At 47.3% G+C, this 27774-nt stretch overlaps 1 protein-coding gene across 1 annotated transcript in view; it reads left to right on the top strand.

The window, feature by feature from the left end:
* SEC62 (SEC62 preprotein translocation factor) overlaps nt 1-27774 on the top strand; it is a 269678-nt gene that overhangs the window by 184881 nt on the left and 57023 nt on the right. Inside the window, exons 6-7 of the mRNA XM_085635139.1 lie at nt 18484-18544; nt 25613-25732. Of these exons, the coding sequence (XP_085491265.1) occupies nt 18484-18544; nt 25613-25732 (181 nt within the window). The remainder of the gene's footprint in view (nt 1-18483; nt 18545-25612; nt 25733-27774) is intronic.

The raw sequence follows: 27774 nt of genomic DNA, 5'->3' as shown, positions 1-27774 counted from the left end.
ATATTTTAAATTCATAAAAGACTTGGGGTTGAAGATTTTGTCAGAGCTTTTCTGCAGACATTTAAACATGGAAGAAAAACGTTCCACAGTGAAACACCATCCATACAGTCTAGTGCCTGTCCCTCTGTCCTACATAATCCACACATTCTGTAACAGGCCAACCTACATAAGACCTTGTCTGACATTATTCCTCCTTTACTTTGTGGACTGTGCTGCTGTTATTGTCCCCTGAAATTGAAAGCAGAAAGGTGATTTGCAGACGAAAAACAGCTCCCAGTACTACTAAGGAAACCACAGCCCAGCAGCCGATGCCAGGCTCGCGCTGGTGACCTGCTCTCTTGTTTAACAGGGGCTGCCAGTGATGTCACTTAGCAGGCACTCTCTTGAGATTCAAAAGTAACCAGCTACAAGTGTTTTGCAGTGGATGCAGAGATGCTGTATGGTTTTGAAATTTAGGCTATAAATGTCTCGTGAAAGAATGAAAGGTAAACCCTACTGATTAAAGAGAAAAACAGACTGAAATTACCAGACATGGACTGTAGGAAGGACAGAGCTGGACAGCTAAATCAGCTTGTTTGTTCTGAATCCAAAATGGATAGAAAGCTCCAGAGTAGTCAAAACGTCTTTCTTGTAATACGTTTATTTCTCTCGTGATCCAAGAGAGTTCTGCTAGTAGAAAAGACAGCCAACACGTGTTTTGCTCCTTCTCGGCTCCCATGCCTGGGGCCTTCTGAAGGCTGATGATATAAAAAGCGTTTGTGACCCACATACCAGAAAATACATAAATCATAGTATCAAAAGACAAATTATCAAATAATTGAAAAGAGGAAAACCAGACAGAACAAAGGGAAGAGCACCAATTGCATGATGTCAGAAACCAAATTCAAAACTCCCCAACCCAATGGGAGCAAGGTTCGTGAAGCACACTGTGAGGATCAAGGGATATTTCACATGAGGCACCAATGGCATTAGTCATACATGAGTTATCATAACACAGGTTCATTCAAAATGCATATGAGGTCATAGCAATACAAATATCAAATAGGGAGAGCAGAACTAGATATGTAAAGAGGTCAGATGTCAAAGTTAACAGTTCATCATAAATTCACCATGGCAGAGCAAAATATCAGTCAACATATATGCGATGTCAAGATACATAATTATACATAAATAACAATTAACAATTGCAATTTGACAACAATCCATTATTGGTATGGTTCATAAAGGTTGACAAATTATTTAAGCAAGGAAACATATATAGTTGTTGCAATAGTATTGTCCCAGGTGAACTGTTTATATAGTACACGAATATTGACAGCACCATTTAGTGCAATGAACGTAGACACCATGAGAAACCAGAAGACACTTCCAGGGTGCAACTGGAATCTGCTGGGATTTTACCCACAGCATTTCAACATTTGCCTAAAACCCATATGCCATCAAATATATCAGGTGCAAACCACCAGCGAATGATCCATTGTGGAACTGTGCATGGAAAGCTCACAGCTTGGGATTATGCAGGGCCAGCTCACCTGTCATCCTTCCGAGTTCGATAAAATGTTAAATTGGATGTCAAAAACACCCACAGTCAGAGCCTAGAGACGTTTCAATTGGTATCCCCTCTTTTTAAAACCAGTGGTGTAGGCACTGCAGTGTAAGTGGCAAAAACAGCTCAAGATTGTGCAGCTACTGTGAAGTGGGCGACATTTTGTTGAAATATATTTTCAATCTCTCTCTGAGTCGGACCTACTGAATTACTACCGACTTGAAACAAGAAACGCGAGTGGTGCGCGCGCGAAAAGTGAAAGTAGGCTGCGCGCGGAGTGGTGTGCGCGCGTGAAAAGTGAAAGTAGGCTGCGCGCGTGAAAGTGAGTGTTCGCGGCCGTACATATTGCAAAGCCGCCGGCTGCACGCGTGCACGCTCGCGGGAACGCAAGCTTGTCGCCAGCCAGCAGTACTTTCAAAACTCACATACTAAATGTCTCTCCGAGCAACGCATGCGCGCTGACTCAGCGAGACCTAAAAAGGGGAAAAATAACCTGAGAGCTTGCACACACACAAAGGGGATTGTAGCCTGACCAGGGGATCAGGTTTCACAGCCTCCCAACAGAAAAAAGAACATTAAAAAAGGCCCTTTTCGACTCCAACCACTAGGTGGCGGAATATGCACAGTATGTGAATCTAGAAGAGTCAAGGCTGCAAAACTATTCTTACAGGTAAGTAACTAGTTTCGTTCTTGCTTATCCCAGACACGCACATACCTAGACGGCTTTAAAGAAATGGATTCTTCGACTGCACACTATAGCACGTCAAATGTCAAAATCAACTGGTTTCAGTAACTGTTCTCAGGAATTATGTGGTTCTGCATCCCCATCATTCCTTTTTAACACCTCAGGATACAGCCACTCCAGGAGGGGCTAGAACAATAGTGACAAATGCTCCTCCATTTTTTCTGTACTTACTACACCTAACTCCTAGTGGATTAAAATACTGTTCCATCAGATGTAAACTCTTGGCTGTCTCTTGCTTTAGACACACCTCTGATCAGTTGTTGTTATGGACTTAGACATTAAAGATTTTTTTTAAAGAGCTGTTTAGGACTAAGCTCCCACGCTAAAAAAATCGTTAAAAAAACACCACTTACCTACTCTGGTTTCCGGGCTGCCCTCCTCCTAGCCGTGGTCTCTCCTCCTCGCCGTCCCCTTCCTCGCCGGTCGCAAACCCCTACGTTGTACGTCTTGCAAGGACTATGCCTGCGTAGTCCTCGCAAGACGTACAATGAAGGGGTTTGCAACCGGCGAGGAAGAGGACGTCGAGGAGGAGAGACCACAGCGAGAAGGAGGGCACCCCGAGACGCCAGAGCTGGTAAGTGGGGTTTTTTAACTATTCTTAAGTGTGGGAGGGTGGAGTGGAGCTCCACTGAGTTTTTTTAAACTCTGTGGAACTCCACGTAGTAGCAATCTGTGTACTCTGCCCAGGGTTATTTCGGACTGTTCCTCCAGTTCACTGTTTGCCAGTAACTTGGCAGCTGAGCACTATTCTTAAGCAACTGACGAGGAGACATTTTGAACAAATGCACAGCGCTGACATCTTCAAGTTTATGCACTCTAATCTGCCAGAAGAGAGTGTGAGACACAGGCATGCACCATCAAGGATACTTTCCTGCAATGTCATAACAGACGGGGTAATTTTGCTTGCAGACCAATGATTAATCCCGAAAGTAGTGGCTGAGTTATACTTCAGCAAGCAAATGCTTCTAAAAACGTTTTCCTGACTTAAAACAGTGTAGTGCAGAGAGCATTAAGCCTTTGAGAATCCGCAGAATGGTCAGCCCTTCTCCAAATAAAGGGATCCCAAGATGGGCAGAGACCACTATCACTTTGTCTTGCAAAAGTAAGTCAGCCTCTTAAGGGCACTGTGATGGGTCATTTGACAAGAAGTTTGGCAACATCGACAGCCCACTATGCCGGAGTGCCACTAGCAGCAGCACAGCTGCTACCTGGAAGAATCACACTACTTTCTTGCAACAAACACTACTGCCTGGAAGCAACAGAATGCTTCAGGGGAACATTCGCCATCAATTAAAGTAGGATCAGTTTTGTGTTTTTCCGCTGTCCTTGGTCTTGCATATTCACAATAATGATAAACTGCTCCTTTATTCTAATTCAAACATGTAAGTCTATTAAAGATCAATTGGTGGAGAGCAGCCTTGTTACTCAAGTTCTGTAAATTCAGTACTCTAGTGCTCTTATCTTTTATATATTCTCATGTGGACCTTCTTGCCCCCTCTGAGAAACACTTACCAGACAGATCCTTTTGCTGTATGTATGAATTCTGAGATATGCTGGCCAGTAAGGGTGTGGGGGCTTGGTGTTCAGCCGTATTTCTCCTCATTGGTTAATGTTTAGGTCTATTCCAATTAGGCAGTTTTGCTGCTAAAGTGACAATGTGTTCACACTTTCAAGCTCTGTTTAGCATTATACTGCTTTTTAGGTTTCACCTGCACTGTGCTTGTGAAATCTTTTATAATTAAAAGAAAAACTAAACCTAAAAGGGGCTTACAGTCCGCCCAATAGTTCTCTTTACTTACCATCCGTTCATTCCAACGGCGCTCTAATTTACATGCTTCTGATTGGCCAGCACGTGGTCTGCTTTCACTTTGCACGTCTTCCTGCTGTACTTTGCATGTACATGCCTTTGCGTGGAGCGTGCCCGAAGTGCAGCTTCCAGTCACTGGCTGGTGGCCAGTGTCCTCCTACTGGCTACTGACGGTGCTTTTTAAAAAATCATTCATCTGCAGGCTGTCCTCTGTCCTCCCCGGTGCGCTTCCCACATTGTTCCTGCTATAGCCCTGCCCGGCGTCGCCTCTTCTTCACCCGCCAAAACCTCCTTCCCCTGTTGCTGTGCCTTCTTCCCCCTGACTTCTGTTGTTTGTTTCACTCTACCTGCACCTGCCTTCTTCTCGCTGTCCCTTTGCTCCCCACCCACTCCTGCTGCCCGTTCTCAGGCTTTAGCTGTGGTGACTGATTGCCACCAGCAGCTACACACAAGATCATTTGCTTGGTTTGGAGAGTTTGTACTTTAAAGGGAATATCTCTCTGTATTTTACTTAATTTTGTTCTTCCAATGTAGCAGTCTGTTTTTCTCATGACTCCAAATGCCTGCTGCTCCCCCTCCCCTGCTCTCGGTTGTGTTTCCCACCCTCCTCCCTCGTGTCCCAAGCCCCTGCACTGTGTTTTTTACTTGCTGCACTGCAGCCTGGGCTGCTGTGCAACATAGCTTAAAGTGAAAAAAGGCACTTTGCCAGGCTCCGTGCTGGCCCTCTCATAATGATTTTATTTATTTTCTTTAAGCCAGATTGCGCTGCTGTACAACATGTAAAAAACATTGACAAAGCCAAAAGATTTTGCATAAGTGAAACCTGCTGGCTTTGCCAATGCTTGTTAAAATTGTAGTGGAACACCAGCACTGAAGAACTGTAGTTCTAGGTAAGTGAATTGATTTGTCAACAACGCAACTCTTGGAGAGATAGTAATTAATGACATGTTCGCACTTAAATTTCAATCAAATGGTAATAACAGTGAAGAGGCCAGTGGTACACCACAGAAAAATACAACAGGTGTCTCCATGTGACATACATGGATTTTATTGCATGATCCTGGGGGTCTGTTGTGTCCGATATTGCTGACAGATAAAGCATCACAGTACGAGAAACTTTGTTTGTGTGAGTCATTATTGCAAACATTAAGTAAATCAAGTTCTGTCACTTTAGTAGGACAAAAATATGCGTGTTACCAACTGAAAGGCTATTACTAGCTCTGATTTTACTATAAATTGGTTCTATGTATTTAACTGTTATCCATGGCACCAAAGAGGGGTTTACTATGTTGAGTTCATCTTATAGTGCTTGCCCTTTTGGGTTTTGGGCAAACCAGTTTCAATTGTTTCTATTGATCTTTTTAATCAATATTATTACAACATGAAGCTGGCTTACCCAACTAGCATTCCTCAAACCTGAACTCCCGCTCCTCATCACACCCACTTCAAAAGAAAGTTCACCCACCCCATTGCACTCCTCCCAAACCACATTTCGTCCTACTGAGTTTCAGTATTCACCTTATTCCCAAGGACCACCCTACTTACCGCTTCTAAACATGGCTGTCCTTATCCATGGATACTCTCAATCTCTTTGAGCACATAAGGCATCTATAATCTTTGTTTAAATAGTTGAGTACTGAATCCCACAGTTTACTGAATGTTTGCTCCTATCTAATATTCTATATTATAGCTTTTCATGGCTTAGCCAAAGCACATGCTTTGTAGTCACAGATCTGTTGTTCGGATTTGGTCTTTCCTTCTACAAGGGCAGGATCACCTACATCTGATAGTGACTTCTACCCGCAGATTCCTTACCTCAGAATTATCCCCAGGCTTCAGACTGGCTCTGAACATTTTTCAAGAGCAGTACCCCTGCGCACCGATAGGTGGCATTGTCTGGCTCCGCGTGTCATTGTTGGTGGTGTCCTCACCAGAAGTGACATTTGCAGTGCTTATGTAGGCGCCACTCAGGCACGACCGCTTCCGTTATTTTCTTTCTGCACCAGTGACCGCAGATCATGTAAGAGCTACCCCTTAGTCATTTTTTGACTAGGTTTTTCCTCACCGTTTTTGAACTCCTTTTGAGGTTACCTTCCTGGTGTGGCAGGGAGCCCGGCTTCAAGCCATGCTGCTCCTGTCATCGCTAGATGTCTGTGACAGGCCCGCACCTTGTTTGCCTTTGGTGCCTCGAGCAGGATCACAACCCAAAGGCCTATCCTGACTGCTTCTCCATACACCCGAAGGCTTTGAGGGAGCGATCCCTCAACGTCCTAGTGACTTGACATGTGAAGCAGGGACGATTGAGTTCCCGGTTGAGAGAAGGTATCGGGAGTGGTCATAGAGTCCAAGGTTGTTGTCGCACCCCTAGTTTTCGAACCACTGGGGGAAGTCCAAGCACAAAAAGTCGTCGAACCGTGCTTTGACTTCTCGGCTGATGAGACAAGGGAGCATTTTCACTCGAGGCCTGGCTTTACTGTTGAGCAAGTGTTTGTGTCGGCTCTGCGCCTCCCCAAATTCCGGGAGCCGGAGCGACCCCAACTCAGCTTTGAGAATTTTATGAGGCCATGCACCTCATATTTGGGCTGCCTGTTGCCGCCAGCGATCCTTTGGGCCTCGCAGATTCGAAAGGAGCCCCTTCTGGATCCACGTTGGTGGCTCTGGCCCCGGCGCCAGTCAGGATCCACAGATAGATCTGGACTGGCGCCGGTCGTACCATCCGGACCTTCTCCGGCTCTGGTCAGAGGCTGACTCTCCCTGCGCCATCCTCATTCCTGACACGGAGCTGGAAGGGCGGCATCTGTTGCGGACTCCGGCACTGACTGGCGCCGTGCCATCCAGACCTCAGCCTCATTCTAACAACCTGGGACTCTGGGATGAATGGGAGGGATTGCTGGACCCTGAGGAATACCAGCTTATTAAGACCCTGTAAACTGGTGTGAGGATCTGGGTGAAGGCAGTGAACTGTACACCTCTCCAGATGCTGGTATGCCTTCGCCCCTTACTGTGACAACGGAGGAGGGAGCTTTATTTTCGACTGTGGTGCGGAGGGCTGCTGAGGTCCTTGACCTTAGTTTGCCCCGGTGCTTAATTTGTAAAATATTAAGTGCAGGTACTCAAATTTTTTTAAGAGGCCACACCCAGTTCCCCGACTCCACCCACTTCTTCCACTGGCTCCACCTACTTACTCCATCGGCTTCACCCACATCCTAGACTGGCACTGCTGAAAGCCAGATGTAATGGTGTGAAATAATCTATCCTGCAACACTAGGTAGTATACGGTGGTAGGTGGTGTTTTTCCCCGAGCTGAAGGTGGAATAGTGTTGTGGGTGCACCTAGTGGTTAATTTGTGGTAGAATAAGTGCTGGGGCTCTCGTTAAGAGGTAGTTGCACCAGCCCATTGCTCCTATTAATGCCGCCTATAACAGAACTGACTCGTAACTATGAAACCCTACAAGCGGGGAGACAATGTGGCGTAACAGCCAGTGCTGCGGACTTTGGAGCTGGAGAATCAGGTTCGAGTCTCGGCATAGGCTCACCATCCTGTGATTCTGGGCAAATAACTTAATCTCCCTGTGCCTATAAAAAAATGAATATGTCCTTAACTGGTGCACATGAAAAGTGCTCCAATACTTTTGATCAAGAGCGCTGGTGTTGATGATTAGGTGCTGGTGCCGAGCAGTGGAAACCACCGGCTCAAATTAAGCACTGGTTAAGTCTCAAACCGGAACTAAAGGTCCACTACTCAAGTGCAGCTTGTACATGAGTTTGCGCCTAGGATCTGCATGGTGGAAATCCCATCCCACTGCAACACTGGATAACTACCAAAAGCTCAAAAGCTAATCCTTAGAGAAGCTTGCACCAGTCTCTAGTCTTTGCTGCTCTGGCTATGTCTCTGCCTTGTTCCTTTTACAGCGGGTGAAGCAGCGTGAGTAATTTAAAAATCTTTGGTGCCTCAAACCATAGGACTGGCCATGTGTTTCTGTCCAATCGCCCTATTACTTGCTTCATGGAAAGGCCCCTGAGCTCTGAGGGTTTATTACTCGTCTTAGGTGGGCCCTTTATAGCGACAGGTTTTTAAGAGTTTTGGACCCCTACCTCTGGCACTGGCTATTACTTGCCACATCATGAACTCTGGGCAGTGCATGGTTGCTCTTTAAATGCCATCACTGCTCCTAGCGCCAAGACTGTCCGCGAACAGCGCTCCAGAAAAACAATAAACAGCGGGCAGTAGCGTTATGCCGCCAAAATTAGAGTAGAGGACAAAGGATGTGGGTAACTGCCAGAGCGGACGACTTTACAGCTGGGGGGCCCCGGGTCGGGGTGGGAGCACCAGGTTCAAGTCTCTGCGTCAGCGCAACATCTTTGGATTCTGGTCAAATCCTAATCTACCTGTGCCTCGACAACCAAAAATGAATGTGTTAGTGTAAAAGCGCTCCAGTACCTTTGGATTGAGTACGCGCTATATAAAAAAAATATTAAAACACATGCACTTTGAAATCTAATACAACCCAGGTACTGACCCGTACGAAAACTCTCTCTCCTACTTTTTCAGAATCAAAACGATCTTATAAACAGTGAATAATAATGGGACTCATGAAGGTTTTGGGCACATACATACATGTTCGCATGTATGCCCAGTTAACCATACCCAGTTTTGAGCAGTTGAACCAATTTTGCCTCATTAGGCGTCTCAGACTCCGTAAATAGTGACATTGCCACACTCTGCTAATTCTGCAGAGAGCAGACCTCTGGGGCCTCGAGACATACAGCAAAACAAACACAGACAATACGTGGCCTGCAGCGAACATCACTGAAGGGTTGAAACTAAACGTGCACAATGAATGAAGTAAAGTTAAATAACATCAACCACAAACTTAGTGAAAGAGGCCATGCAGAAACAGATGGCATAGCCCACCGCCCATCAGGTCCGTGTGACATCAGGAACCAGTGACCACCACGGCACTGCTGCATGCAGAAACAACCACGAGGCTTGATGATGACAGTAGGAAAGAAATAAACTTTCTAACTGCAGCATACCACCATTTTGCAATGCACATGAGGTAAAGTTAAGAGATGATGAAACACACTGAAAAAACATTATTTTTGTATGAGTCAACGACAGGGGTTAAGTTAAAAGTCCTAACCTTTCAGCCTCCCCCTGGCCGTGGCATTGTACTTAAGCACGGTGTCCTGCGCAGGAGGCATGATTGCTCATGGCAGGCTTCCGACTCAGTTCACTCACACTTCATACCAAGTCAGTCTGTTTGTTAGCAAGCAGCGTTGGTTTGGCTACTTACAGTTACTGGTGGGCGGCACTGCCTTTATTAATAGGCCTGCTGCTGCCTGCCCTCGACGTCGAGTTGAACTGCTGGTGACTCATCTGGTGCGTGTGTCATTTTGGAAAAAATCTACGCATGCGCTGCCGCACGCACAGTCGTAGAACCAAATTGAGCCCAATCAGTGTCACGCCCACCGACCACACTGAACAAAGGGCGTAAGGTAAACTCGCATCATGGATATCTATGGTTGGAATCTTTTATTGGCTCTCACAGCCACAATACTCTTCAAGGAGACTCGGGAGAAGAACACTGTCTGCGGTGAATCGGTAAGGTAATTATATTTACCTTGGACATCATATGGCATTGTGGCAGACGCTTACTGTAGACCTGGCCCTGATGAATAAGTGCCGGTGCTAAGCACCAGAAAGCACCGGCACAAATTAAGCACTGGTTTGCCCTCAGTAGCAGTCAAGACTAATGTCTTGACACAAGTGCTTCAGCCAGGAGTGTCCCGATCAGATCTGCCTCATCCCTTTCAATGAGGCACTTACGGACTTCCTCCTTGGTACTTGGTCCAAGCCCAGCACATGTGCTCCTGTGAACAGGACTATTGCCCTCCACCACTGCCCTGCTTCAGGGGACCCAAACTTTCTCCCCCAACACCCCACCACAAAGAGGTTGGTGGTCCAAGCCTCCACCTCACAAGTAAATCATGGTGCAACCCCACTGCCCCAGGAATCCAAAAAACTGGAAACTTTTGGCAAGAAAATGTTTTCTTCCACCAGCTTGGCATTGCAGTCGGTGAACGCTGCATTTCTTTTGGGCCGCTACTCCTACGGTTGCACATGTGCTGCCTTCGGTTCCGGAGGAGGCCTGGGCCTTACTCTCTCTGGCTGGTGCCGACTGGAGAGAGACAGCAAAGTTCACCATCCGCTGTGAGCTAGATACCACCGGTAGAGATGTTTCGGAAAGAAGGTGGATTCGGTGCTGGAGTGCTTTTATAACAGCAAGGCTATGTCCCGGTCCTGTATTCTTCCCATGGCCCCTCATCACCCTCAATACGCCTTTTGTGGCCACAGAAGGGGCGTACAGCTGCATCCTTACCCATCCAGCCACTGCGACGTGGCTTCCACCGGCCTGTGGGCGGGGTGGCCAGCGGTCAGGTCAGTCCACTAACCCCACCCCTTCAGCCGCAGCCTCCAAGTCCTCCTAGTCTGTTGACTTACCATCATCGGCGTCCAGTGGGTGGTAGGATTCACTATTTCCTCCGCCCTTTCTTCAGACAGGTGGGTTTGGGAGATTGTCCGTAACTGCTTCTCCCTTCCCTTCGAGACTTCCCCTGCCTTCATGCCACCTACTTATGACAGGCTGATGGAGGTCCACAAATCTCTTCTCTGCCAGAAAGTGACTGCTCTTTTGGTTAAAGGAGTCATGGAGAGGGTGCCGAAACCAGAAGTAGTTGTTATTCCAACTACTTTCAGGTGCCCAAGAAGGACTGAAGCCTTTGTCCTATCTTAGACCTGCGCTCTCTGAATGTCTTTCTCAAGAAGGAGAAGTTCAGAATGCTCACTCAGGCTCAGGTCCTATCGGCACTAGAACCACAAAACCTGATGGTAGCATTGGACTTGCAGGACGCATATTTTCATATTCCTTTCCTGCCTGCCCACATGTGTTACCTGCCGTTTCATGGTGGGCCACGAGCACTTTCAGGTTGCTGTGCTCCCCCCTGGCCTCACCAGCGCCCATCGGGTGTTCACAAAGCTGATGGCAGTGATTGCAGTTTATCTGCGGAGATCCGGGGTGCCAGTCTCCCCGTATCTTAACGACTGGCTGTTGAAGGCGTGCTCGCCCAAGGCTGTCTTCTTCCACCTCCAAACTATGGCGGACCCCCTGCATTTGCTGGTGTTCACTATCAATGTGCTGAAGCCATACCTGATTCTCTCTCAGACGCTCCCTTTCCTCTGAGCTGTTCTGGACATAGTGCAGTTTTGGGCCTATCCTCCAGAACTGCAAGTCCACAATATTCAGACTATGATACCGATTTTTCACCCTCTGTCCTGGTTTTCGGTGAGACAGACTGAGGCATCTGGGCCTCATGGCTTCCTGCATCCTGCTGGTGACTCATGCCCGTTGGCATAGGTGGGCTCTGCAGTGAGATCGAAAGTTCCAGTGGGCCCTGGAGTTTCCAAGATGGCTCTCGCTCGGAGACACTTTTCGCCTCCAGTGAAGCTCAGGCCTCCTGTACGCCTCTCTGTCCATACTACTGTGGCCCAGAGTTCTCAAGAAGATCGGGAACGACCGGCCTAAGTCATCCTTGTGGTGCTTGATTGGGCACGGAGAGTCTAGTATTCCGATCTGTTGAGCATGGCCATCGGTCCTCCGATCAGGCTGCTCCATTGGAAGGATCTTCTGTTGCCGCAGCAGGAGAAGGTTCTCCACACGAACCTGTTAACCCTCTGCCTTCTTGCGTGGAGATTCAGCGACGACAGTTGACAGCTTTTGGCCTACCGACGAAGTCTTCAATGTTGTTCTGGCAGTCAGGCATCCCTCCATCAAGACGGTGTACAGCTGCCATTGGGGCAAATGTGTGGCATGGGGGGCAGAGAAATAAGCTCCCGTAGCTCAAGTTTTTCTGTTTGTTCTTTGCCTTGCCCAGCAAGGCTTTGCTCTGTGCACTGTTAAGGGATATCTTTCTGCAATATCTGAGGTTCCCTGACCAACCTTCCCTTTTCCAATCCCCATATTGTACCTAGGTTTTTGAGAGGTTTGCAACATGTTTCCTTCTTTTTGTTATGCCTCTGTGGGACCCTAATCTGGCCCTCGTGTTCCTGATGTGCACTCGGTTTTAGCTCTTACATCCTCCTTACCATCAAGGCGTCCTTCCTGTTTGCAATGACATCATCCCAGAGGGCCAGTGATCTTCAGGCCTTGCCATTCAAGCCTCCTTACCTGAGCATCTACTCTGACAAACTGGTGCTTCGTATGAGGGCTTCCTTTCTTCCGAAAGTTGTCACTCCCATTTCACGTAGGCCAAATCGTTACACTGCCTACTTTTTATGCTCTGCCTCATTCCTCCAAGGAAGTGGAGCAACTTCACAGTCTGGACACAAATAGAGTGTTGACTTTCTACCTTGCCCGCTCATAACAGTTCCGGGTGGATGACCAACTCTTCATGGGACATTTAGTGAAGAAAGTTCGGGGCGTGCAGAAGCGGACCGTCTCCTGATATATTGTGCTCTGTATAAAGATCTGCTATGCATTGGCTAAAAAGCAAACCCCAGAGAGTTTAAACGTTCATTCCACCAGAGTTTAAGCTGCCACCACTGTGTTAGCACGCATAGTTCAGGTCCTGGACATCTGTCAGGCTGCAACGTGGGTTTTCTTGCACACGTTCACTTAACAGTACTGCCTGAACAGTCTGGCCCGTAGGGATGGGCATTTTGCCTGTACAGCCCTACAGGACGTCCTCATGTGAAATTAGTCTACAAACTGACCCTTCAGAGAGATAATGCTTGGTTATCTATTCTAAGGTAAGGAATCTGCGACTAGAAGTCTTGATCAGATGAACAAGTTACTTACCTTCAGTAACACCTTATCTTGTAGAGACTCTGTCTAGCCACAGATTCCTTACTGCCCCACCCATCCTCACCTTTCTGCGAACAGATTTTGAGGGACAGGGCTTTCCCCTTTCAGAGCCCTAGTTTTCCACACCAGTGGCCTGTTTACCCTGTGGTGTGCACTTCTGGCATGGAAAGTTGTGAAAAGTAACTGATGTCAGTGCGCCTGGGTTGGGCCTATATAGACACTGCGAACGTCAAATTTGTAGCATGTGTTAGCCATAGATACATATGCTTAGCATTATCCTGCATTCTTGTATTGGGCTCAGCCAATTACAAGTTGTTTTTCTTCAAAGAAACCTTTGAGTCACAAGGTATAGTGACCCCTCCTCTGGTATGTATTGAGCATGTTCCTCTAATCCTTTGTTAGATTGTTTTTTTCCACCATCCGGTTCGGATGTCATTATTGCTGCCCGGGGACCGAAGCTTCAATCCACACCAACGTCTTTTTAGGCTTTCGGTATTCTCTCTGAACCGATAAATCGCAGATACGGAAGACCGGAACTGGTGATATCTCTGTATTCACAATGCCCGCCGTTACTCGACTTCTTTGCCTTCATTCTACAAGAAGAAGTCCACGAGGGATGAGAAATACATCCTTCAGTTTTTGTTCTAACCGCCACACTAAATATTCCAGACAGGACTTGCATATAGTATGTAATCTATGTTTATCTCTGGAACACAAGCGACGCACAGAAGATGCTTCAGATATCTTCGGGGATCAGTCGCCAGACCCCAGTCAAGAACAGGAAGAATTGAAAGCACAGACGGTGCCTACAGATACTGCTGGCTAGCAGTGGAGGCAGTTTGAAATCCGAGCCCGACTCCATACAAGGGCATGTGAGCACCTAGTGAAAGCCACCCAAAATCCTACATAAACACCCACACCGGCTTTAGGAGCTCCACTGCCTTCGGGCCATGGTGGTCTCCATCAACAGGTAAACAAACAAAAGTACACTACGCCTGGAAAGCCTTTGATAAGCGTAGAAAAATTCAAAGCATTTAAATACATTTTGAGCACCGAAACAAGCTTCACATAAGGACTCTGAGACAAAGAAGTCTTCCTCAGATCCGTAAAAGATCTCTGAGCTGAAAAAACACACATCGGAACAGAAAAACATTTCGTAGCTGAGACCTAGTTCAGCCGCAAAAGCTTCAGTGTCCAAAATTACACACAAGCAGTCGGCACCACATACAAAGATGCAAAAAACAACAAATAAGTAGGGCTCTTCTAAGCCGACATCTTCAGGGTCAAAATCAACAAAGATACTACAGGGTCACAGAAAAAACAAATAAAGCCCATTCTTGAGCACTTGCAGGACATGCTAGATAAAGGACATAATACTTTATAAACATTCATACTGGGAAGGTGGGCACAAAAACACTACCACCTGGTTCTCTAACACCACAGAAGAGGAACAAATCTTTTGAGGAGGACATTGCTGGACCTCAACAAACCCACCAACAAAAGAATAAAAAACTGGACAGAGGCACAGCACTATTTATTTTCCTCCTCCCTCTCTATACAATCACCTGCTATTCCAACTTCTCCTTTTATACCTTGAACAACCTAACACATTCCTTCAGAGTAGGCAATGCCTTCACCATATCAATCACCAAATCAGTCACGTCACAGTGAACATAAAAATCAGGAGGATAATATCCCTTACTTATGGATCCACAGGGTGATCCCAATGCATCCCCTGATCCATGGGATATTTATTATGCTGATCCTTTAGATGATACAATTCAAGTATTTATCCATGCAAGGCCTCCCCACCAGATGATACATCAGCTTATCAGGACATCATTACTAGGGCTGCTACATATCATAAAGTCAATTTACACACTGTTACACAGACGATTTCCTTGTAGAAACATTTAATAGGTCACACATAGTAATGCAAACACTACCTATGCTTAAAGGTATAACAGCATCCACACAGGAGATATTTAAACAACCTGTTAAATCTAGGGTAATCATACGCCATGTCTGCTGGACCCTCAGTATATTAAGGGGCAGGTTACACCAGATTTACTGGTGAGCCACACTGCCAGAAAGAGAGCCAATTCTCAAGGTACAGGAGACTCACCTCCTACTGGTAAGGAGAGTAGAAAATAAGAAGCTGCAGGTAAAAGGGTGACACATGCAAAAAGAACAGAAGATAGACGGAATGCTGAACAAATCAAACATTCACCTCCAGTCACAGATCTGGGTTAAATCCATCATTTTTTCTGCATGCCACACCATACCAGTTTAAACAGAGCCAAATGCAAATCTTTCTTGACCCTGCTCCCCATGAGAACTGTCCAGCCCAAGCTGTCAAACTAGGTCCAACTTGGTTCAGAAACAAGCATCCTGGGACCTGTTTCAGGGTATCACCGCTCATCAGCCAGGCTAGCTTGAATACGGTGACGTAGCAAGCACAGGACCCACGTCTGGGCATACCCTTCCCACGGAGGATGACAAATGCAAAAAACAGATGATGGACGGGATGCAGAACAAATCAAACATTCACCCCTAGTCACAGATCTGGGTTAAATCCATCATTTCTTTAGCATGCTACCCCAATTTGGACCAAGCCATGTGCAAATCAGTCTTGACCCTGTTCCTCATAAAAACAGTCCAGCCCGAAAGGCCACTGCCAGGTCCCAGGATGCTTGTTTCCAGACCAGGGAGGACCTGGCCTGGCAGTTTGGGCTCGACTGTTCCCATAGGAAGGCAGGGTCAAGACTGATTTGTATATGGCTGGGTCAAAACTAGGGTGTCGTGGTGAGCAAGAAAACAATGGATTAAACCCAGATCTGTGAATAGGGGGATTAATGTTCGATTTGTTCAGCCTTCCATCCATTATTTGTTCTTTTTCTTCATGTTTTGTCCTTTTTCAGACTGAGAAAATAAAGGGATTATACTCTGTGTCCCCGATGTTGTATTCGTAATATTTCTATTGCTCCTTTTTGAAGGAGAGCAAGAACCTTTTCCTTTGAGAGTGTATGATGATCTTTTGGCATTTTTGTTTGTTTTGGGTGGAATTGTGAGGGTAGTGCTAAACAATACGCATTTTGTATTCTGGATAACCCCCATTAGTCTGTGGTGATCTGTTGCCAATGTTGATAAAGTTTTAACCTCCTCCCCCCCACCCCCCACTGGTGTTGTATGTGTTGGGGAGGTGTAGGTTGTCATTGTTTTGGAGGGGTAGGGGTTCAGGCAGTGGTTGCACAGCGTTTACCTCTGTTTCTATCATTTGTTTTGTAGGAAGTTCCCCTATTAAATTGACTTTGATAGGAACCCTGCTATTTGTTGGTATTATTTGAGGTAGGGGAGAAATGTCCTCTGTTTGTACCTCTGTATTGACCCCTACGAAAGAAACCCCGTTACTGATATGTTTGCAGGGCCCCATTGCTTTAGCTGTTTCTGTGTCTTCTTAAAAATTTTTTTAAAAAACACCATTTCATCTACTTGTGGGCCAATTAAATTCTGGTCATCAAAGGGTACATTAAGCAGATTTGTATTAACTTCTCTTGGACTGGTGTCTGCAGAATCTAATGCGTATTGTAGAGTGGAGTGGGGTAGATTGGCAGTATTAGAGTGAGTAGATTGGAGTGTGCTTGATAGGGATAGAGTAGTGTGGTAGGCTGGAGTAGTGTGGAGTGGAGTTGGATAGATTGGAGTGGAATAGAGATTGGAGTAAAATGGGATAGAGTAGAGTGGGGTAAATTAGGGGTAGATTGGGGTAGATTGGATGAATTGAGTGGAATGGAGTGGGATAGTTTGGGGAGGGGTGGGGTAGGATGGGGTAGATTGCAGTGGGGTGGAGTAGATTGAGATAGATTAGAGTGGAGTAGATGGGGTAGGTTGGAGTGGGATAGATTGTAGTAGGGTAGATTAGGATGAAGTGGGGTAGGATAGATTGGGGTGGAGTGGATTGGGGTGGAATGGGGTAGATTGGAGTGGAGATGAGTTGGATAGATTGGAGTGAAGTTTGGAGTGGAGTGGGGCAAATTGGAGTGGAGTGGGGTAAATTGGACTTGGGTGATTTGGAGTAGAGTGGAGTCGAAGTTGACAAACAAATGCTTTTTTTTGTAAAAGCACCCCTTGCTGTGGCTTCACTTCAATAGCAGCTGCGGACCTTCCTTTAGACACGGCTTGTCTAAAGAAAGGGGCGTGGCCTATATTAATGTAAAAGCCCAGCATGGGACTCTTGAAAACAACCAAAAAGTGAATTAATAGTTTAAAAAAACATGCAGCCACATTTGGTGCCACAATTAAACCAAAGGCGTGGCCACAACTGTGGTGTGCCGTGCTATAAAAAAAATACTAATAATATAAAAGAATGCTACGTGCTGCGATGTCGTGGGTGGAATAGGGGTTAGATCATTGAAGAAAATAGTGCTCACCGACTACATAACGCAGACCGTGTAACAAACACAAGTAAAATGTCTCATCGTTATGGGAGGTTACAGATGCAGACAAGGTGGTACCAAGGAGGTACTACTAAGCCTATTCACAAATGAAAAGCAACAATTTCACAAGGACAGTAATAGGAGCCAATTAAAAAGATGGGCAGGAAATGGGCGGAGCTTCTATGCCGTACCTCAATACAGCATGCCTTGCAGAGGAGCGCTTGCGCTGCCCAGGCTCGACCTAAAAAAATGTGATGAGAATTATTGTTATTATTTTTTTATTAACTGTATTACCATGCACAGCAGCAAGAGCTGCTGTGCAACACGTCTAAAAAAAAACATTGACAAAGCCAATAGATCTCGCCTATGCGAAACCTAGGGCTTTGTCAATGCTTGTTTTTTTCAGCACTCCTTAAGAGTGCATTTGTTTTCTTTCTGTCCCCCCTGCTGTTTCATCTGTCTCACCGACTCGCACACTTTTCACTCCCATGTTCCTAATCCCCTTCTCAATTACACTGTTCTGGCAACTGCAAAGTGCAACCCGGCCAGTGACTACCGTTTTTCTGCTTCACGTGTGCACTTGTTTTCCACAATATTCACTTCTATTTACTTTTCTAACATAACTGTCTTCCGTGTTAGAATGATAATCTGAAAATCCCTCCCATGCATCACATCACTAGCACATGAGCACAATCATAAAGCATGTGTGGTGTAAGAAAAAATTGGTGCGCATCAGCAGCCATCTTGAAATTTGGTTTTGTCAAGTAGAAGACCCATTGAAATTTTGACGGCCATTCATGCACATGCATTTTGAAGCATACGTTCGTAAGTGTTTGGCGAAAAGGAATGGCAAACCAAATAGCTCAGCTTTTTATAGCATAGTCCTATTGGCTGGCTTTAACAACGCTTGTTTAACTTTGTTTAGTGACATTTTGTATCAGTTGTAGTAGAAAAGATATGAGCATTACAGAATTCACCTAAATGTTACTTTTTGTTTACTTTAAGTTGTGCTTGATGGTAAATTGTTTAACCTTTTTTCCTCCAATGTTGTTGATTGACTTTTAAATGTTTTTAAATGATTTCAGGTATATGTGTGGATTTATGACCCAGTCCATTTCAAGACATTTGCGATGGGACTTATACTTGGTAAGTGGTAGTATGTGAACACCATGAAGACTTAAATTGAAGGCTAACTCTATTATGAGTTTAGCGTAGTTACTAGCACCCCTACCCTAGTGATGCATAACTCAATATTAAAAAAGCTATTTGTAGGGATACCTTTCATTTATCCAAATAATAAAGAATTGTTTTTCCAATATGAGTCAAGTCCAAGAAAAAGTATCCCTTATACATGTGCTTTATTTTCCTTAATTGACTTTGGGCTTGATATACAAAGATTACATTTGGAGAAATTTTACACTGACTTTTTGGAAATGCAGTTTGATTTTGCGAACCAACCTATGTACTTTCTGGTCAGTTTACAAGATACGGAATTCAAGGGGGTTGCTCAACAACCAGCCTAAATAATAATAATTGGCAGGCCACTATTTGTGACACCTTGTAATTAACTACAACCAAAGGAATGTTAGCCTGCAGTGGACAGCATATCACCATCACGGTGATTGATTTTTAAAGCTTGAAAAAAAAAAAATGTTAAGCAGGACATTGGACCACTTGCACACCAGTTCAAAAAGGAGGATGGATTCAAAGCGGACACCTTCCCCTTTGCAAATAGATTTCCATGTCAGCTTGGGTTTCGGTAGCTGGTCCATTGTTTGCAACCAGAATTAGTTTAAAACCGTTGATATATCAAGGTACGAACACGCCCATTCGAACAGTGATGTGCAACTCATTTAAAAATTTTGAAAAACAATTCAGAATTGCTAAATGGGTTTAGTACTTTAAAAAAAGCTTTTTACCGATTGTAAACACTCTCTTTCAGCAAATTGGAGTATTTGTGTTCAGTAAAAGCTTTGTACATCAGGCCCTTTATTAGGTTTCGCCTACGCAGCACGCATGCGCTGCATAGGAGGACCTTTAGCCGTCGCACAGCTCTTTTTCGAAGCACATACTCGTGCTTGTGGCGGCATACAGCTTGCGGGAGTGCGCAGCGGTGCGCCACAAGCACGAGTATGTGCTTCGAAGAGCAGACTGCGTGCGCACGCAGCACTCGCGGACTCTCTCTCTCTCTCTTTCTCTTCAATGCTTGTTCTCTTTCTACTCCTCCACTTTTCCTTTCACTCGTTAGTCTTCCTCAACTGTAACCTCCGAGAGTTGTTGTAAGGAATCTGCATCTTAAAGTCTCTATCAGATTAACAAGTTAATCTGATAGACTACTAGCCGCTGATTCCTTAACATAGAATTATCCCCAGGTGTGAGACTGGACCCAGAAAACATTCTTGCCCAGCATCTCTGCGCGCCGGGGGGCAGTGCCTCGCGACTCCGCCCGACGTCCTCTGCGGACATGACGTCAGCGAGGTCACATAAGCCCCACCCCGGCGCGCTTCCGTCAGTTTTCCTCTTTTCCGCGTGCAACGCGGATCCGGATTGTGTTCCTGGCCTGTTTCAGGCCTTCTTTTTCCGCTTTGAGTGCTTTCTTGAGAACAGTGTGCAAATGCCTTCGGGCTTCAAGACGTGCTCGTCTTGCGCACGCCAGATGTCGGCAACGGATCCTCACCCCATCTGCAAGTGGTGTTTGGGGGAGCACCACGACTCCACAGATTGTGTGGCGTGTCAGCAAATGACGCCGAAGTCCCGGCGGGAGCGCCGGATGAAACTCCTTTCATCACGCATGTCCAGGTCGGCGCCGCGTCCGTCCCCCGCGTACGGCTTCAATAACCGCCACTTCCGTCTCCGACATCGTCCTTCTCCCAGGCCGCAAGGGCGTCGCTCACCTGTTGGTAAGTGTTACAGTTTGTCCCCGAGGCCAGGTCCCTGGCCTGTTGGGGGCATGGGTTCTCCGCGGGTGGTGCAGCCAGCATGTCGCCACCCTATCCGCCGTTCCCCGGCGCGGGGGCGACCAGAGCCTAGATGGAGGCCTATGCGGCGGCCCTGCAGGCCTCTTTGGTTCTTCCTTCTTCTCCTCTTGGGACGTCTGCAGATCCCTTGCTGCTTGAGGGGACTCCTGCGATGTCGCCGGCAGCGCCGGGGCCAACAGGTTCGGATCCAGGTTCGGAGGATGTGGTGCCGTCGGGGTGCAGCCCTTTGGTGTTCCCTCCTTCGGACCACGGCACCTCTGCCTTGCCGCAAACCCCGCAGGGGACCCTGTGGTGTTGTGGGAGGTTGCCGGTGCTCGGGCGTGTCCTCGAGTCCCCCTCGGTCCTCTGGGCTGGCAGCGGCCTTGTCCGAGGCAGAGGTGACGCTGCTCAGGCGCCGGCGGCTGGTGGCCCCGCAGGGGCCGGCTAGGGGTCTGGGCGTGTCCCCGAACCCCTCTCGTCCCTCCATGCAGGCGGCTGCCTCGTCGGAGGTCGAGTCAACGCCTTTTCGGCGCCGTTCCTTAGCCACCCCGGCCCGCCTCGGTCTCCTGCGCCGCTCATTGTGGCGGAGGTCATTCCTGCGTCCCCTTCGGTGCCAGTCGACGTTGACCTGACGCCGGTGGCGGACTCTACGGCACCGGGCCGACGTCAGATCGTTGATTCGTCTTCAGACGCCCCCTCTTCTCCAGCGGTTCAGCGGTTGTTGGTTTCATCTTCTCCGGAGACGGGTCGCCACGTCGTGGCCTTTTTCCCGGCGTCTTCTAAGGACGGCTCTTCGCCGTCACCGCACCCGCAGTCTTCGCCGGAGGCGCCTCAGGTTCCCCATTCATCAGTCTACCCTCCTCCTTTTCGAGCTTGACCTTTCCTTCCTCCGGTTGGGCTGGGAGACGGCCGCCTAAGCTTGCAGCCGTCTCCCACGGAGGACTGCTTTCCCCTCCGAGGGGCCCTACGGAGGCGAGTGCTGTCTTCGCTCGGGCTGTTTCCACGGCTGCAGGAATCTTGCCCATGGGCGATCCAGCTGCCCATTTCCCCACGGATCATCTGCTGGAAGTTCTCCATCAGGGCTCTGGTGGACGGGAGCTGCTTCTTCCCTTCGAGGCTGCACTCCACAATTCTCTTTTATGGGCCTGGGGCGTCCTGCCACAGGGGACCCGGTGCCCCAGCCTCTTCTGCACCGCCACCGTCCTGCTCCACATGATCCTGTCTGTCTTTCCCTCCACCCTTCTACCAGGGCCCTCTTTTACAGACTGCCTGTCCCTCCTTGCCATCAGTGTTGTCTCCCCCGTCACGGGAGGCCCGTGGTTAGATTTCTGGGAGCGCAACATCTTCGCCTCCTCCAGTGCTGCTTTGCGGGCCCTTAACACTCTTTGTGTGTTGGCCAGGGCCTCTTCTTGCTTGTGGGATTCGGTGGAGTCCCTTATGTCTTCTGCTTCTCAGGAGGGTGCCTGCGTTGATCTGCGGCACCATGTGTTGGATGGCCGGGAGCTGGCGGCGTTTATTCTTCGCTCGGCTCTGGACGTTTCGGAGGTACTTGGTCATACCATGGCTACTTCGGTGGCCCTTCGTCGCCATGCCTGGCTACGGGATAGTGTTTTCCCTGAGACGTTAGGGAACGGCTGGTTGACCTTCCCTTTGATGGCATTCTGTTGTTCCACGCCCCTGCGGATTCTGCCATTCAGAGGTTTCTTGCGGAGCTTCGTCGTCCTCCTCCTCCCCCTCAGTGACCTGTCGGTCTGTGTTTTGGGAGGTGTTCTCCCGTTGTTTTTCCTAGGGCCTTGTAACGGGTAGCACGGGTTGTGTGTTCTGTATGGTTCCTTTGCCCTTGGGGTCCTCTTGTTGGGCCCTTGGTGCTGTTGGCTGCTGGTCCGGCCCTCTGTTGACTTGTGGTTTTGGCTGTTGGTAAGCCTGGTAGGCCCTGAGATTAGGCCTTCTGTGTCTTCTTTACTGGCTGTTTGGTAAGCCGTCTGCGGGTTTTTTCTGCAGTTCTTTGTTTTGTCCTCTGCTGCGGAAATTTTTTCCTAAGAGGTGTTCCCATGGTTCTTGGGACGTTACCTACCCTATGTGGGGTACTTGTAGCTATTGCATAGCTCTGTCCTGTGGAGGGGTGGTCACCCTTTCCGGGTTCCTTGCTCTCCGTGGCGTCACGGAATGTCGCAGGTGCGATCTTCTTGCCAATAGTCTTGGAGCAGCTTGCGCTAGATCCGTCCTTCCCCTTGTCGCTACATCGCTTGGCCGGGCTGGCTTGCTGTCTGCGTCATCGGGTTGTAGCGGTTCTGCATTTTTGTCTTGTGTTTTGGCTTCGTCCTCTGTCTGATGCTCCAGAGAGTTTGGCTTTCCTTGGCCTCTGTGTTCTGGTGGCAGGCTTAGGCCGTCCTCCGTCTCTTTTTCTTTTCTGCCGGTTCCTCCACTTCTTCATGGGTCAGTGTGTGTCCTGGCCCTCACTGGCCTCTGCCTTAGGCTGGCGTCTGCCTTGTCCGGGGTGCGCTGTTCCGTGGTGTTGCCTGTTACTGGTGGCGCACGCCCATGCAGGCCTGCTTGTTCTCCTCCGTTGTGATCTTGATGTGTTTCCTTGCACCCCTGCCTCTGGTTCCGCTGTGGCTTCGCGCAACGGTGCTTTTCTTCTTCTACCTGTGCTGTTGGCAGTGGCGCCGTTCCGGCCTTGCCCGCTTTTTGCAGCCGAGGTGTATTCAGCTCTTTTCTATCTGTATGCCTGTGTTTCTTATGGTGGGCCCTGCCTTTGGTTCTACCTCTTCTCACTGGGTTCGAGGTGGCCCTTGCGTTCCTTGAGGCCTTTGGGGCGCTGTCTGCCCCTGTGGGGTGTTGGGCGCTCTCTTTATCTTGGTTGGGCTTGGATATCCTGGCCCTTTCCTTATTGTTCTTGTGCCATGTCCCCCGCTGGGGCCCTAGTCTCTCCTGGTGGGGAGGTTCTCTCGCAGGCCCTCCTCCCGTCTGGGTATGGCTAGGGAATCTATTCTACGTTAAGGAATCTGCGGCTAGTAGTCTCTTATCAGATGTACAAGTTACTTACCTTCGGTAATGATGTATCTGGTAGAGACTATTCTAGCCGCAGATTCCTTCACGACCCACCCTTCCTCCCCGTTCTGCGAGGACCCTCAGCTTGGTTTTCTGCACTCGCCTCCCTCTTGGTGGCTTGTCTTCTGTGGGGGTCCTTTTAGTTTTCTGCCTGTCGGACTTCCCTCCAGCTGGGTTCTCTCCAGTGTAGGGGCCTGCTTTTGCTCTTTTCCCTTTGTTGTTACAATTTCTGATCCCCTTGCAGTTTTCTACGCTGAAGGTTCTTTTGCCTGTCCTTGACCTCCTGCTCCTTTCAGAGGCTCTGGCCCTTTTTGACTGTTTAGTCTGGGGGTGGATTGCTGTTGCCTCTCTATTCCGGGCTTGTGGCCCTTTGCTGTGTGGTCTATGGTTGCAGTCTCTCTCTTTCTCTTACAGCGCTTTCCACTGCTTGTGCCTCCAGCCCGGCTCTCGCCTTGGCTGGCACGGTGGTTTAGCGGAGGGGTGCTTTCCGCTCTACCTACTGTGACTTTACTGATGTGGTCTTCTGGTACTTTTGTGCTGCCTGGTGCTACCACCTGGCTTGCACAGTTGTTCCTCCGAGGTGGTCTGCTCTTTTCCTGCTTTGGCTTTCCTGTTGTAGCCACCTGGCGCCTCGGTGCCACCTGGTGCTGTTCCCCACCTTTTGTCTCTCTCTCTCTCTCTCTCTCTCTCTCTCTGTTTCTCTGGTTTTTTTAACACAATGTTCCCATGCTCTCCTCAGTTTTGTTGTGATGGCTCCGCATTGTGGCGCGGAAAAGTTCTCCGACGCAAACTGACATCAGTGCGCCTGGGTGGGGCTTATGTGACCTTGCTGCCGTCACACCCGCGGAGGACGTTGGGGCGGAGTCACGAGGCACCGCCCCCCGGCGCACAGACATGCTGGGCAAGAAAGTTTTCCGGGTCCAGTCTCACGCCTGGGGATAATTCTACGTTAAGGAATCTGCAGCTAGAAGCGTCTCTACCAGATACATCGTTACCGAAAGTAAGTAACTTGTACATTACTTTCGGTAGTGCCTTTTATGGTAGAGACTATCTTGCTGCGGATTCCTTGCCAACCCACCCATCCTCCTCGATGTGTAAACAGATTTCTAGGGCCAAGATAGGACACCTTTCGGGCCCTATTTTTTCCACACCAGTGGTCCATGTTCTTCGTGGCTCAGTGCTTCTGCCGTGGAAAGTTGGAATAAGAAAATGACGGCAGTGCGCTGGCATGGTGCCATATAGGCACCGTACACGTTACTTTCGTCGCGGACAATGCTAAACAACGCCCCCTACTGCTGTGCAGGGGTACAGCTCACGAAAAATTTCTGGTTCTGACGCTTGGGGATAATTCTATGGTAAGTGCTCTGCAGTTATAGTCTCTATCAGCTGAGGCGTTACCGAAGGTAATTAACTTGTTTATTTGTCCATTTGAGAGAAGCAGCAAAAAACTGTATACATTTGTTAAAAGATTAAAGTATCTCGATTTTCATTATATCTTCAGGGTTCAGTGGCATATTGATGTAAGTTTTGAATGTTGCATTGCCCTAGATGTGTTGAAACTGTCCCTATATAATGTATGTGTAAGCACAGAGACCAAAGAGGTAGATGCACTTGAACGCCTCCAGCTCCCCTACATAGCTGTGGAAAACACACTGGTAGAGAAAAGGTTAAACCTTACTGTTATGATAAAATGACATGCTAGCTGCTTAAAACAACTATGCTCATTCATTATCAAGAACACTGATAATGAATGAGTAAAAAAACCTAAAGTAGTGATGCCAACTCTTTCAGACTGATGCACTCTCTAAGATGGTTCTTATGTGGAGATAAAATGCATAGCATTATTTAGAGACTACTAGTTTAACGTCCTGCAGGGCTAAATGTTCACTGCTGACTTCAGATCACAGTATTGATTCCTGACAGGGTCTATTCAGCCCTTCACCAATCTCAGGAAAATATATTGACTCCGAATAAATTTGATAATAGTAACATCTATGATTCACATCCTAATTATAATGCTAAACCCGAGTGGAAAGTGCTTTGTAGTAAACATTTTTTGATTCTGTTTTTATAAGTTCTGCATTTAGTTGAGCAAACAGAATGTTACTTAAAGAGGTGTAAACATGAAGGTAATATTTAATGTGTTAGTGCTTGTATTATGCCACATTCTTGCCTCACACTAATCTTCCATGGTTCTGTATTTTAGTGATTGCTGTGATAGCTGCAACACTCTTCCCACTCTGGCCTCCTGAAATGCGAGTCGGTGTTTACTACCTTAGTGTTGGTGCTGGATGTTTTGTAGCCAGCATTCTCCTCCTTGCTGTTGGTAAGCATTTGTTCTTTAAGTAAGCTTGTTTGCTGGCAATGCTTGTAGCAATAGCTGCTTGGTTTGCGTGCTTGCTATAATTAAATTATACACAATTTATCAAGATGTACAGCTGTTTCAGGCTGGAAGTGCTTTTAATGGATGGTGCAAGAAAATCGATTTCGTTGGTAATGTATTAACCTAGTATTATTAATACATCATTCGTACATTAGCAAATTTACTTAGCGTTGTCTCCTTTCACTTTAAGCCAGTGAGTGAATAGGCCTTATGCCCTGTCTATGATTCTCTAACTGTTTGTCAATAGAGGTAGTTCTTGACCGTTAGCATCTTTATTTGCTGCTCTACTTACATGTTAATGGCTTGGTCCGTGCACTGTTCTGGCAGCTTGAGTAACCCTGTGCTTCTGGTGCTGTAATGGGCCCACGTCTTCGAAGGACAGTGACTGGGAACAAGAAACCCCACAAATTTAAATACTGCAATATCTGGTCCATGTTAAATGGATCAGGAATACACACATGATGAGTGCATACCTGTGTGTACCTGGTTGATGTAGGGTATGGTTTTTTGGTTGTGTCTCCTAACTAAGTTTAAGAGAATGAAATGCTTTAATTTACGAGAAAATGATTTCTTGCACCAGATACTGAGCAGATCCAGGGAGGATTCACTTGCACGGAGCATGCCAGATTGTCTTACTCCGAATGTACTGCTAATGTAAAACTAATGTACATGTAAAACTTGATAGAAAATCCTTCCTTTCATTTATGTGGTAAAAGCAACAAAATGAGCTACCAGTAATCAGTGTTATGCCTCGTGATTTTTCAGATTATGTTTTTTAAACTGCGGCCCACACTTGTCGAAGTTCTTACGGTATGAGGAAGGAACGGTACAAAACTGCTACTGTTTCAATACAGTACCCTTGCGAAATGGACTTTCATAATCACTATTTTTTTCCTGTTTCTCTTAACTGTTATGTTTTTATTAGGAGAAATGGAGGCGAACAGACCATTAGTACATTTGCTGTTGACAGCAAATGTTGGCATTGTACATTACTAAGATGTGAAGAAATATTGCCTGTTAAGCCATAGTTCAACAGTTGCAGGGCATTAAGAGGCAAAAGGCTTGTGTGATCCATGTAGAACCCTCCTTAAACTCTCCCGGATCTCTAGGTTTAAAAGAAAGGTTTCCTTTTGGTAGGTTATACAGGGTGTTTGAAAATCCCAGGTCACTAATATACTGATATCCTTCTTGCTGAAAGTGTGTGAAAAGACGCTAAAAAAGCATACACTAATTGCCCTGTTCCTCTTCTGTGTAGTATAATAATCCACATATCTGGTACCTTTTTAGGTCGAGGGACCATCCGGTCTGCCGAAGGCAGAACCGGAAGTCCGGAGATTTAATGTTTCTTAGAGTGGCTATTTAGCCCGCCTCTCTTTTTGGCTCTCCTCCATTGGCTGGCTTCCTAAACGGAGGCCAGCCATTGGAGGAGAGAGCCGTCCCTCCAAATAGGCTCCGTCTTTTTCAGATTCGGGGGCGTGTTCCGTGCTGTTCTTTCCACTTTTTAGCCACGCCCTTTTTGGGCGTGTTTTTCTCTCCTCCTGCCAATGGCAAGAGGAGAGAAAAAGAAACACGCCCCCGAATCCGAAACCGCCGCTGCGTTTCTCCGAGGCATTTCTGCTTCGCCTCGGAGAAAGGCAGCGGTGTGCTTGTTATTGTGTGTTCAATTGAAATAAACTCGGTTTTCTTTTGTAGTTAAGTGTGTTTTCTATTGACGGGTATTTGTGTGGATTTTGACTGGGGAAAGTGCCTCCGTATTTAAATGCAGGGCACCTTTCTTGGGTGCCTAAAAAGAGCGATCTCTGCGCCGGGCACACGCATTTCGCATGTCCGTAGTGAGGGGGGCGGATGGTAAATACTTTGTGAACGTGAAAACCCCCCCCCCTCCTGATCTATCTCACTCCCAAATATGTAAAAAAATAACTTCCAGAATCTTGAACGACAAAGACTCCGTAACCCTTTTGCGTCCTACGTTGCGCATTTTTTAA

This window comes from Triturus cristatus, chromosome 11, assembly GCF_964204655.1.
Source record: "Triturus cristatus chromosome 11, aTriCri1.1, whole genome shotgun sequence".
NCBI classification, from domain to species: Eukaryota; Metazoa; Chordata; class Amphibia; order Caudata; family Salamandridae; genus Triturus; species Triturus cristatus.
This window is presented reverse-complemented; position numbering and strand designations above follow the sequence as displayed.